This window comes from Nelusetta ayraudi, unplaced genomic scaffold (assembly GCF_046127955.1).
Source record: "Nelusetta ayraudi isolate G7.1 ecotype Tasmania unplaced genomic scaffold, CSIRO-AGI_Nayr_v1 ptg000219l, whole genome shotgun sequence".
Classification (NCBI taxonomy): domain Eukaryota; kingdom Metazoa; phylum Chordata; class Actinopteri; order Tetraodontiformes; family Monacanthidae; genus Nelusetta; species Nelusetta ayraudi.
The window spans coordinates 43,526-56,112 of NW_027466268.1; the positions used below are offsets into that span (position 1 = coordinate 43,526).

The 12,587-nt window shown below is 47.3% G+C and overlaps 2 protein-coding genes across 3 annotated transcripts; one reads left to right on the plus strand and one right to left on the minus strand.

Annotated features, from left to right (window-relative positions):
• Nucleotides 1-1,390: 1,390 nt before the first annotated feature.
• otud6b (OTU deubiquitinase 6B) lies at nt 1,391-4,158 on the minus strand. Its single transcript, XM_076016190.1, has 9 exons — nt 4,100-4,158; nt 3,877-3,971; nt 3,347-3,489; nt 3,141-3,239; nt 2,825-3,025; nt 2,600-2,720; nt 2,430-2,491; nt 2,243-2,349; nt 1,391-2,130 (listed from the first exon to the last, which is right to left on the minus strand). Exons 2-9 carry the CDS (start codon nt 3,950-3,952, stop codon nt 2,043-2,045), a joined length of 897 nt encoding a protein of 298 aa, XP_075872305.1. The 5' UTR covers nt 3,953-3,971; nt 4,100-4,158; the 3' UTR covers nt 1,391-2,042.
• Nucleotides 4,159-4,760: 602 nt separating this feature from the next.
• On the plus strand, nt 4,761-12,562 carry LOC142881843 (ras-related protein Rab-5A). 2 transcript variants are annotated; one of them, XM_076016203.1, is made up of 6 exons: nt 4,761-4,918; nt 6,981-7,206; nt 7,938-8,089; nt 8,574-8,696; nt 9,197-9,290; nt 10,108-12,562. In XM_076016203.1, the coding sequence occupies exons 2-6, from the start codon at nt 7,041-7,043 to the stop codon at nt 10,221-10,223; spliced, it is 651 nt and encodes a 216-aa protein (XP_075872318.1). In that variant the 5' UTR covers nt 4,761-4,918; nt 6,981-7,040; the 3' UTR covers nt 10,224-12,562. The 2 variants fall into 2 exon arrangements, with proteins under 2 accessions (XP_075872318.1, XP_075872319.1); XM_076016204.1 differs by having other exon boundaries at nt 6,984-7,206.
• Nucleotides 12,563-12,587: the final 25 nt, after the last annotated feature.

Below are 12,587 nucleotides of genomic sequence, written 5' to 3' on the forward strand. Positions count from 1 at the left end.
CCACCTGGTGGCAAGATTTAAGTAGCGTCTGCACGAGTACGAAAAACAAAACGCGGGAACTGGTATTAAACTCACCTATAACCTCAGATAGTCTGATAAAGTGCGTTAAAAATTTAAATATGTGCGACAGACGCGTTAAATAAAATTTATATTTTAGCTGTTCTTCTAAATACCCATTCAATATAAATGTGCCTTAAAGTGTTGAATGGAAAGCAGATGGTTGCATGGTCCATGGCGTTACAGCCTGCGCGTTGTCACAACACGGTCTCTTCTCATATCTTGTTTGTTTTTAAACTGAATGTATTTTGTCAAAAAGTAAAATCAGTTACATTTTTACGGAGAAGTTTAACAACATCAAGTGGTAAGAAAAATATTGCAGACAACATTAGTCCTTGTCAGTCTGTGCAGATCCTTGTTATTTATACCTGGAGGTCACAGAGGTCGCAGCAGAGACTGCAGCCCAAAAACTGCAAAGGATTTATCAAAGCTCTCAGCGATTAAAGCGTTGCGTTTCATAATTTGACAGAACACAATTGCTTCCATTTGCTTTCACTCATTTTACGATTTTTGACATGAAAAAAAAAACAACAGCAGCAACACGTGAATGCAGTTGCGGGTCGGACTGAGCACAGCCGGGCTCTGCAAGCCGCCTGTGCAACATTTATTACAATAAACGACAAGATTTTAAGGGGTTTTCTCCTCTCTCTCCCCCCCCCCCACCCCTCAAACACTTCCAGGATGCTAATCATGCAGAACAGCGAGAAGCCACCTATCGCCTCAGGTGGCGCCACTGTAATTTGCTCGCCGAACAGAGAGAGCTCCTTCAAGGGCTCCAGATGGCCTGGAACAGCAGGCAGCTCCTCCAAGCTATTATTTCCCAAATTCAGCTCAGCCAGCTTGCAGGCGTCGCATCAAGAAAAATATTTAATCACAAATCTGCGCGCTGAGTAACACATCCGAGGACTCATCCTGGAAGTGTTCCAGGAGCTGAGGGTGTCAGTGTGAGGAGGCTGACTTGTCTGAGGAGAGAGGAGCTCAGGGGGGCGGGGGGGCAGGCGGCTGGTGGAAGTTGTTGTTGTTGTTGTCGTCGTCATCGTTGTGCTGGTTGTTGTGCAGCAGCACCGATAGGTTGGTCAGCAGCAGGAAGTTCCTTTATGCGCTCGGACTGGCGGGACTGGAAGCAGCGAGTCGGCCCGGAGCAAGTTGTGTTTGTGGCCGCATGGCAACAGGCTCGTCGGCCTGCAGTTAAAAGTTGGCGAAGAAGCGACCTCCAGTGGTCAGAGAGCGGTATAGCCCAACGTTTAGGCAGGCTGTACGATGTGGGATCGCGGTCGACACATTTTTAACGAGTAGTATAAGTATTTATTGAACAATAATACTTTGATGGTTGTCCAAATTAGTACATTTATTACTTGCATGTTTTCTGTATTTTAAAATATCCAGATGAAGTTTTTCAATTTAACAACTTATATTTCAGGGAGAAAACAGACCAAATCAATTCTGCCTCATTTCACCGACATTCACCAAAATACAGGCACAACTATTTGCCACAGTAGAAAAGACGACGCAGAGAGACGTTTGGTCAGTGCTGATTGTGTTTATATAACACCGAGGTGATGCACAAGTTTCGACATTCAGTTCATCACAACGACGACCGTTGTTTTACATTGTCACATTGTTTTTTCACTTGACATCACAGAATGGGCTGCCGTGACTTCCCGTCCCGTCACGGCGTCGTACAGAAAGGCCTGATGGGAAACCGAGGGAGGAGCTCGGGGCGGCGTCCTCCCTCTCGTCGCTCGCAGAGCTACTTCAAACTTTCAAAACAACGATATGTTTTACTGCCACCACGCTCCCCCTGCTGACAGTTTCCTCTTGTGAGCAGAAAAGCGTGACGGTGCACTTCACAAAGTCTCCACATCCTGGATGGCGACAGATCTCCTCCTGCACGTCTGCAGCTGGAAGTCCTTGGAACACGCAAGTTTACACGCACACACACACACACACAAAACAAACAGCGGCTGATGTCACACCAGTGTCTCTCAGCTGTTGTCCTCTGCGTTAGCCGGGTCTTTCAGCGGCTCCACAGAGTTGTAGTGCTCCCCCAGTCCGAAGGCGTGACGCATGTAACTGCAACACAATCAAGGAGGAGATTTGAGATTTTTTTTTTTTTCTCCAATCGCTTCTTTCGACTGGTGATGAATGACATCAGCAAACAGCAAACAGCAAACAGGTGACTTACACAAGAGTGATGGGTTCACCGTGAAACTCCTCTCCAATCTTTATCGTCGCCGAGTCGGCCTGCAGGACTTCTATCGGCGTCTGAAGGACGTGGGTCAAAGCTCGCAGCTAAGAAGAGGGAGAAAAAAAAGATTTAGAAGGTCAAACAGAGACCGAACGGCGCCCCCTTGCGTCCTCAAACGTCCTACCTCCAGCTGGCCCCCCCACGCTGCCGTGTGCTCAACGTCGCTGCAGTATTTCTCAAACTCATCTGGGGATCAGCAGCAAGACAAAACCATCAGAGACGTGAAGAGCTGTTAGCCAATTTATTTTTTCCCACAAAGTCTCTGCTAACTGACAACAAGACGTGTGAATGTACCTGTTGTGTACATGTCACCAGAGTTGGGGTTTGTGAGGAAGGGCAGGAAGTCATCAGCGCTGCTTCTCATGCGCTCGGCTGTCTGGGAACGCAGCTCCTTGACGCTCACGGTTGAACCAGGCTGCCGTCAAACAGAGGAAATGAAGGAGATCTTCTACTGTCGCGGCGGTAAAACAAACATTGGGAAGAGAAGAGGAGGGAATCTGCACACAAAAACACACCCACCTTTGACCGCTGAGCCAGCTGATCGGCGACCGTCCGGTACATGCAGTGGCCGTCAGAGGAGATCTCCTTGATCTGGAGCTGCTTCTGGGCCAGTTTCTGGGCCAAGGCGAGGCCCTCCTGGTGCCTGGCGCCCTGCAGGTTCTGCACCTCAGCCTCGGCAATCCGGTTCTCTCTCTCCTTCTCCTGGGCCACTTTCTTGTCCTGGACAATAAAATCGGATCAGAAATTTCCCTGTGTTAACGCACCTTTCAGAAATAGGAAATGTCCACTGTTACTTCTTTTGCTGGCTCCAGGGTTCAATGTTGGACCTTCTCACCCTTCTCTTCTGGGCCTTGGTCACACGTGGCTGTGTCACCTCCTCCTCTTCTCCATCCTCAACTTTCAGGACCTCCACTCCATTTGTAACCGCTTCCACCTGGTCAGACAGAGTTTCAATTTCCAGTTCAGTATTTACAGGCTGTGGCTATTGTTAAGAAGTCAGAAAAGAAACAGTAAAAGAAACAGGGAAAGATGAGGAGCCACCTTGTTGTCAGATGTGAGCTGTGTGAGCTCCTCCTCGTGTCTCTGGCTAAGGTTGGCCTCCAGCTTGGCGATCTCCTCCGTCATCTGTTTCCTCTTCTTCTTGTCGTTTTTGGGCACCGCATTCTTCATTTTCTGGATTTGCGCTGAGGACGAACAACAACATTTAACAAAACAGTGTGCAGGACTCTCACTCTGGCACATCAGAGTCTCACATTTGAAAACAATTAGCTCAGATTATTTGCTTTCAACCTAAAATCTTAGTTATCCAATATCTGATTAGCACCAATGTACACGTCAAATTGCAGCAGTATGCTTGGATGAAATTTAACAAAACAAAAACAATAGAAGACACGTCTTAAGCCTGTGTGAAACCGGTAATTTTACAAGAGTTCATATATTTTATGCCACTTGCTGCGCTTCTCTCCGCTGGTTAGAAAAGGGAGGGAGAGCAGCACCACAGGCTGGGACTCTTCCGTTTAGTTGCCGGTGTTTACGGCATTAACGGCAGGAGGTATGTTGGCGCAAAGTACCTTGCAGGTCCTTCTTCTCTTTGCGGTGCTGCTTCAGCAGCTGCTCCTCTGGACTCTCCGCTGTTTCATCCTCCATGGCTGCTTGCTTGGTGCTGCTACGGGGCACCGGAAATTAAATCAAACAGATCGCTGCTTCTTAATAAAGGGGAAACTGTCTTGGGGAGACAGTTATTCAATTTGGTGACAATTCGACGGCATTTAAAATTCAAAAACACAAATGCACGGGATGTGAAATGTGCTGGTATGGCCTATCCGGAAGTGACCGGAGTATGAGACGGACCGATGTTCTTCTTCGCCGTACTAGCCCGCAAAACGTCGAGCACTTTACCGCCACCTGCTGCTTCGTTGTAATAACGTTGAGCCGTTAAGATTATTGAGGTGTACCAATTGGTGGAATATTTTTCTTTTAATGATTGAAAATAACCAAAATAATCCACTTTGAAAAGATATTTCAAAGCTAGCTAAACATGAAAAAAGTCAATCTATTTTTTTAGGGTGATTGAAAGCTTACAGCTTGGAGTTTTAATTAAAAATGTTAATAAATCTACGGGTTTTTTTAATAAGTTTTTTTTTTTTTTTTTTTTTTTAACTTTAATAGCAGACAATCCTTGGTTTACCCTTGTTCAAAACCAAAATAACAAAATAAGATAAAATAAGGCTTCCTATTTTTTGCATCAACATATAATTAACGTGGATGATGCTCTATCTCCAGGATTGAGACAGTGTTATGACTTATTTAAATTGTTATTAAAAAAAAATAAATAAAACAAAAGTGAATGTTTCATTTGGTGTTTTTATTTCAAGTGAATTTGTGGAAATGCTGTGCATTTCTCCTGTGCAGATGCGCGGCGTGACGTGGCACGGGGAGGGCGGAAGAGGTTGTTTGTGTTTTGGTTCGAAAGGGAAGTTGCGAGAAGAAAGAAAAGGAGGAGACGTGACGGGATTGTTGAATTTTATTTCTCCCCCCCCCACAACAGCGTCCGTGTGTAAATAAATACCACAGCGGCGCTCCTCCAGGTTCCAAGCGTCGCCTGGCTCTCAGGTACCCACCGTCTCCAGACGTGAATCGACAACTTGTGGTTTCCAGCTGGCTCAGCGGCTAACGCTAAAGTTTGCCCACTCGTCTGTATCGTCTCGCCAGCGCTAGCAGAGCGTGGCGAGTGTCGGCGATGCTTGTCGTGTTAATGGGAGAAATGTAGGCCCGTTTTGCGTTCTAACCGCGTCCAAATAGTAATGTAACGTGCAGCTGAGCTAGCGACCCGCATGACAAGTGTAAAGTTGAGTCTGTGTCTGTGTGTGTGTGTGTGTGTGTGTGTGTGTGTGTGTGAGTGTGAGTGTGAGGCCAGCTCGCAGCTGAAGGGCTACTTTGGGCAAAGCCAGCAGCAGTTGTTTGCCAGCTGCGGGTGCAGCTACTCCCCGACAAACAACATTGACACACTAGCGGAACATTTCAGATTGGTAACCAGGCGACTTCACGGCAAAGTAAACACTTCGGCAGCCCCGGAGGTGCACTGCTTTGTTTCGCTAATTAGCTTAGCATGTAGCGTAAATGCGTTTTTCCTAGCAGTGGTGGTTTGGGGGCAGTGCTCTGCAGAGACGGTTTGCTAGCAGCGTCCAAAGCTAACTAGCTTGACAACAAAAACAATTTGGGGAAAATGGCGTCACCCCCCCTCCTCCCAGGTTTAAAAAAAATAATGACAACGGACAGCTGATTTGCAGCGTGCTCAGTGTGAGCTCGTAGCTTCTCCGCCGACCTGCGACAGCCAGTCAGCCAGCCGGGGCCCAGTGTTTTTGAGTGCGCTGTCAAACAGCGTGTGTTGACGGATCCTCCCGTGTGACATACGCAGTTTCCGAAAGCTCTGCGTTTTAATGGCGAGCTGCCTCTGCATTTGCATCCTATCGCGTTGATTTGACAGCTATCGCATTGCATTCTGTACACCCCCTCGCGCGCTTGTTGCTGCAGCAGATGCCCCTGTCACATCGGCGTTGTTCGTACTCAACGTAAAGTGGAAGCCAGCTTCAGGTCTCCTGAAACCGTGTTAGCGCTTGAACGATTTGCCGTACTGTTGTCACGATCAGGCACCTGTTGCTTTCTGAGTTTATTTGCTAGCTGGCCGCTGTCCTCCAGTTTATAGAGCCTGAGCTTGATGAACACAGAAGATCTTTAGCTCTCACTTTCTTCCTTTGAGATCAGCATTGTCAGTTTTTGTTTGTTTGTTGTTGTTGTTGTTTTTAAAGTGACCACTATGTTTTCAAAATAAAGGTTTTGTTTTCAATCTGACAACAACAACAACAACAACAACAAAAAAAGGATGGTCGCGAGGTTCATGGCATAAACGTTTGCTCGTCAATCAGGGTCAGGCAGGATTCCACCAGCGTCCCGCAGACAAGTGACGCCTGTTCCCTGCAGATTAGGCTGCAGCCGTTCAGCTCTAAAGAAGTTAGTAAGAAATGCATGTATGAATGGCATGCGCCCTCGCCGAAGCCTCTGTCTTAGTGTTTAACGCATTGGTGTCCAGCTCGTGGGTGGAAGCCCATTGAAACTGTGGAGGGTTCACCACAAGGCTTCTGTTCTCTCCCAGCGGCCTGTGTGGTGACGACGCCGATGGGCCTGGTATTTTTCAAACGGCTGTTTTGTTCATTTGCTGCTACTTTGAATGCAGTCGGGTCCGATTGGCTTTGTAGTTGTTTGGGATTGGTCAATAAGTGTAAGGTGAATGTTTTCATGTTTCTCTCTACTGTGATTGTATTTTTGAACATTTTGAAGTTGACACGATAACAATGTGAGGTTGCAGATGTTTCAGTTTTATTTCATGCGCTTGCTCCCTGAGAGGTTGACGTGACTGTTTGCACACGTTTCTTCCTCTTGGCACACACACACACACACACACACACACACACACACACACACACACACTGGTTTTCACATTGTGATACATCCTGAAAGAAGTTCTGTTCTTGGACTCGTAGTCTCGGCCGCTGCCTGTCAGACACATAAAGCCACGGAAGACATTTTGAACTCGGGAGCTCGGTCGTGCTGTTTATTTATCTGCATTTGAGCTGCCAGTCAGTGACGTTTCCCCCTACTGCTTCCTGTCTGGCAGCAGACGTCCTGGTGGTGAGGATTTGGCAGGCGGGACAGCAGCGGGGGATCGGAGAAGGTCATGGCCAGTCGCGGCGGCGCAACCAGACCCAACGGGCCCAACGCGGGGAACAAGATCTGTCAGTTCAAGCTGGTGCTGCTGGGGGAGTCGGCCGTCGGGAAGTCCAGCCTGGTGCTCCGCTTCGTCAAGGGCCAGTTCCATGAATTCCAGGAAAGCACAATAGGAGGTGAGGGCGGCGGGGAGCGGACGAGCCGTTTCATGTGTCGCCAGGTGGGCGTGAACCAGGACGGCGGCGTTTTGTGTCGCCTCCGGCGGGCTTTGCTCTTCACTGCAGCGGACGAGCCTGCTGGAGCGACTTCCAATCAGTGCTGACCTGCATTGTGCGGCTGAAGGGGGGAAAAAATTAAGTTTGCGCTGACAGCTGGGGTCACTGCCACATTTTGGGCCTCGATTTAAAGGTGTGATTTAAAGGTATAAAATACCTGGCATTTCAAAAAAAGAAACACAAAGAGTGAATACACAGATTAAAGTTGTAAATACACGTCTGGATTTTGCTGTTTTGTCTCCTGTGCGTTACTAAAATGTTAAACAGGGCTTTAGTTCAGAAGACAAAAACAAACAGCGGCCGCACACTCGTAGCCTGCTGCAAATACCAAATTTATTCCCTCAAATAGCAAATTGATTTCTTCAGACGCAGATTAGACAGCCTGGTTGTCGAGCAGCAGCAACAGCAGCAGCAGCCGCAGCAGCAGCCAACCCGTGAAGTTAAAGTGGGAAAATCAGGCGACGGCTGACGAAGCGCCGCTCTGACGTGTTTTCCAGACGGTTGAGTGCGACGCTGCTTGTTCTGTTTTTGTCTGGTTGGTATATTGATGATCATCACCTGCTGATCCCTTCTCCCCTTCCTCCCCCACCTCCCTCTCTTCCTCCTCGCTCTCCCTCCCTCCATCTCCTCAGCGGCCTTCCTCACCCAGACGGTGTGCCTGGATGACACGACGGTCAAATTTGAGATCTGGGACACTGCGGGTCAGGAGCGCTACCACAGCCTGGCGCCCATGTACTACAGAGGAGCGCAGGCCGCCATCGTGGTCTACGACATCACCAACGAGGCGCGTCGGCTGAATTATGCATGTTGGGGTGGCGGTGGGGGGGGGCAGAGGGGAGGGGCTTGCTAACTTTTACTCGTGCAGACGATGCGTTAGCCAACACGTGCAGCTCTGCAGACGCTGTAGGTACAAAATGTGTCCGGGCTACCAGATCTGTCCAGGGGTCCGGCCACAGCCAATGACGTCGCATACGGCAACTCTATTAGGACAAACTACATCGCAGTTGAACAAACAAACAATAGATGGATAGAAGATAGATGGATGATGGATGGATAGATGACAGATAGATGGATAGATAGATGATAGATAGATAGAAGATAGATGGATATGATATAATCATATTGTATCTGTCTATGTATCTGTTGGACCACAATGTAATTTGTCCTAATAGAGTTGCCGTAAGACCCGGGACAGATCTCATAGCCCGGACTGATTTAGTACCTCCAGCGGTGCTGTACTGACAGACGCTTCTCCCCCCCCCCACCAGGAGTCCTTTGCGCGGGCGAAGAGCTGGGTGAAGGAGCTGCAGAGACAAGCCAGCCCCAACATCGTCATCGCTCTGTCAGGCAACAAGGCCGACCTGGCCAGCAAGAGAGCCGTGGACTTCCAGGTCAGAGTCAAACCCACCGTCTCTTCACCCCCCCCCTCCCCACCTGCCGTCTGTTGATTGGTTCCAGAAGCCAGAAGAATCAATTGATGTATAACGATTGGCTGTACTCTCACACAGAATGTAAATGCGACGCTTTTATTTTTATACCTTTTGAATTGCTTTGATTGCGTCGACCAATCACGGTGGTTGTGTGGGTGTTGGACGGACTTGGCTTCTGTCCTCAGCGGTCAGCAGCGACTTGCTGATCTCGACAGACCGCAGGCCGTCCAAACGCCCTCCGCAGCCTCCTGCTCAGCGATGTCTCTCGCTGTAAAGACTTTGAATCGGATCTCGAATCAAGACGCGTGTTTCAATTCACACGGTGCCGTTCTGCCATGCGTGAGCCAAGCAGCCGCGGACCGATGTGTAGCTGTCACTCTCTCAGTGTTTTGTGTTGCTCGCTGTTGACGAACCTGTTGGTTGTTGCTGTGTGGCTGCTGCTGCTGCTGCTGTGTTGACAGGATGCTCAGTCCTACGCCGACGACAACAGCCTCCTCTTCATGGAGACTTCAGCCAAGACCTCCATGAACGTGAACGAGATTTTCATGGCCATCGGTGGGTTTGTGGTTCACAATCTGTGATTCTTTTTTTATTGTTTTGCCAGTTCCTCTTCTCATCATTATTATTATTATCATTATTATTATTAGGGCTGTCAGCGTCAACGCATTAATCGTGATGGGTTAAATGCAATCCACAAGGTTTTTTTTTTGTTTTTTTTTCCTATTTCAGACGTGAGGCCAGGTTCACAGCCCGCTTCCTCTCACCGCCCGTGTTAACCGATGGTGCCGTTCAGATTTTGAGCGCGCGAGCGATCCAGGAAAATTTATATTTTTCCATGAACTTAGACAGGTTTTCAAATTGATTGAAAAAAGAAACCTTGAAAATATCAAAGAAACACGAGAAAATCTGGTATATTTTCAAAATAAAATACCACAAATGACAAATGCGATCGTATTTGTGTACGTTATATTTGTCAGTATCTAAACAGAGTGTTAACGAAACGAAAACAAACAAACACACACACACACACACACACACACACACACACACACACACACACACACACACACACGAAAGAGAACAACAGAGTGGGCTGGCTATTGGGGGGCGGGGGGGGTTTGGGTGTCTAAACAGAAACAAACAAGCGCTTGTCGACTGTCATGGAGAAATCTGCGTCCAGTGTGAACAGGACGCTTCCACGTGCAGTGTGAACGCAGCCTTTTTACACACGCAATTCAAACCGCGATTAATCGCTGTTAACTATGAAGATCGTGTGATTAATCGCAATCAAAAAAATTATAAAAATGAATCGTTTGACAAATTATTGTCATCACTGTGACAAATGTTCCCCTTCTCCACGTTGCCTCCTCAGCCAAGAGGTTGCCGAAGAGCGAGTCCCAGGCGGCGGGGGCCACGGCCGGGCGGAGCAGGGGGGTGGACCTGACGGAGAGCGCCCAGCCGGCCAAGGCGCCCTGCTGCAGTAACTAGGAAAGAACGCCTCCCTCCTCACCCTGACCCCTTGACCTCTGACCCCGACCAAACTGTACAAAGCAGTAACTGATGCAGACAAACACCTCCTCCTCCGCCGCCGCAGTCACTCACCAAACCAACCCCCCCACTTCATTCCCCCCCTTCTCCCCAACTCTTCTCACACTGGTCAAGCGAGAGCAGAATACTGTTTCAACCCCCACCCCTTCCTCTCTGTTTGTTCCGATGCATCAGTTAATGTCCGACCGTCGCCTCCTTCCATCCCTCCTTCCATCCCTCCTTCCATCCTTCCTTCCATCCTTCCTTCCGGTGCGTTGTCACAACTTTCCTTTTTTTTTCACTCTGACCGTGACGACCAGAAAACATCACTGTTGCTTTTCTGACATTGGGCTCTTTTTCTCCCTTCTTTTTAAGAGGAAAAAGAAGCCTTTCTTGATTTTCCTTTAGCGGGGAAATTTATGGATGCACCTGTAAAAAAACAAAACAAACAACAACAAAAAAAACGTACATAGCCGAAAGCATAAAACAAACATGTTTTTTTTTTAATCCCTTATCTGCATTTGCACAGGAAAAAAAGTCTGTTTGCCGTTGGATTTTTTTTTTGTAAAAGACAGAGGTTAAGAAAAAGATGGAAGAGCCGTGAACTTCCCTCACTGGGACCCTGCAGTCGTGTTTGAGCCTTTCACCTTTTCACTTTACTGTAGCATTTTGTTTGTTTGTTTGTTTGTTTGTTTCCCCACCCCAGCGCTCCATCCTGAGGCTTCACAGCATCACGGGTGACTCGACTAACTGTATGGACACATGCAACACAGAAAGCATCCAATAACAGGCAGGGCTGCTCCCCCCCCCCCCCTCCCCACTCCCTGATTCCTGACACTTCCTGTGTTTCCCCTCCGCCCGTCTTTGAATTCCTCCTCTTCAGTTGCGTCACTGTCACCGTCGTGGTGCTGCGGGGGGGTTGGGTTTGCACCCGGCGCCGTCGTCCTACTCGCCCCCCCCCCCCCCCCACTCCCCATTTCCCCCCGCGAGGAAGTGCTTTAGACACGGCAGAGTGTGTGTGTGTGTGTGTGTGTGTGTGTGTGTGTGTGCGCGCGGCACTCACACTGGTGCCACGGTGAGTGGGTGTGTGTCTCTGCGTGTGTCTTGGCGCACATTTGCACATGAACATTCGTCACGTTGTTATGATTTTCTGCTTCCTTACTGCTACACGGAAACATTATTGTACAGAAAGACCACACACACACACACACACACACACACACACACACACACACACACAAAGTCTGTTACACCAGTTTTCTCACCAAGGTTGAGCACAACCCTGTTTTTTTTTTTCTGTTTTTCTCCCACTAGGAACCATATCTCACACACACACACACACACACACACACACACACACACACACACACACACACACACACACAGAGTACATCTGGTCTCTAACTCTTTTTACATGTCTTACTCATGCCTTGCACTAATGATGCTCATGAATATATCCTGTCATAATTACAGCCAGTGTGATATAAATATATATAATATAAATATATAAATAATATACTGTAAATAGTGTGTTGCAGTGTAGTCTACTTCTTTTTTTTTTCTTATGATTTGGCAGTGACCAGACTAATGCTTGCGAGAGAGTTGTTTAGATAATCGATAAACAAATAAAAAAAAAAAACAAGACAGGAGTTGTACAGTCGGCAGTGAGGGGGAAAATATTTCCGGTTACAATCTGGGTTCAAATGGGGTTTTATGTGTTTTTGGTTTCTTTTTTTTCCTCCACGCAGAAAGGTTAAATTATAATCATTGTGCTCTTTATAAATGTATGTATTGTTATTAACAAAACAAAAAAAATGAAATTGCATTCATTTCGTGATTTGTCTTGTATCATAAAAAAGAAAAAGAATCTATATCTGACAGTTGGGTTTTTTTTTTTATTATTATTATTATTATTTTTTTGTCACCTCTTCCAGGCATCTCACTTATTCTGTCTCTGGGTGATATCAGGTTGTTGATGCCTCGGAAGTGGAAAACTGTGGAGGAGTGCGACAGTACAAGAAAACAGGTTGATTAACAGTTTGCCCCTCCACCATAAAGCATAAAAATATGTCCGTAGCCGTGTGAAGATACCGTAGGAGCAGTTGTGACTGTCAGCTGGCACGATGGTGATTCGTCAAATAAATGAAATAACACATAATAAGGATGTAAATTGTTTTGTTTTGTTTTTGCAGCCGTCTCTTTAACTGCAGCTGACAACATTTAAAATGCGAGCATTTTACAGTACTATTATGTAATGACCAAATAAATACTGAAATAAAATCTATCGTTTATTATTGTAAGGAGACTGTGATGTGTGTTGACTGT

Excerpts from the sequence above, each read along its gene's own strand:
- LOC142881843 (XM_076016203.1), top strand. The coding sequence starts at position 7,041 with ATGGCCAGTCGCGGCGGCGCAACCAGACCCAACGGGCCCAACGCGGGG. Across the intron at positions 7,207-7,937 it reads CCAGGAAAGCACAATAGGAG|CGGCCTTCCTCACCCAGACG; the intron begins GTGAGGGCGGCG and ends CCATCTCCTCAG. Across the intron at positions 8,697-9,196 it reads AGAGAGCCGTGGACTTCCAG|GATGCTCAGTCCTACGCCGA; the intron begins GTCAGAGTCAAA and ends CTGTGTTGACAG.
- otud6b (XM_076016190.1), bottom strand. The coding sequence starts at position 3,952 with ATGGAGGATGAAACAGCGGAGAGTCCAGAGGAGCAGCTGCTGAAGCAG. Across the intron at positions 2,721-2,824 it reads AGCTGGCTCAGCGGTCAAAG|CCTGGTTCAACCGTGAGCGT; the intron begins GTGGGTGTGTTT and ends GTTTGACGGCAG. Across the intron at positions 2,350-2,429 it reads CGTGGGGGGGCCAGCTGGAG|CTGCGAGCTTTGACCCACGT; the intron begins GTAGGACGTTTG and ends CCCTCTTCTTAG.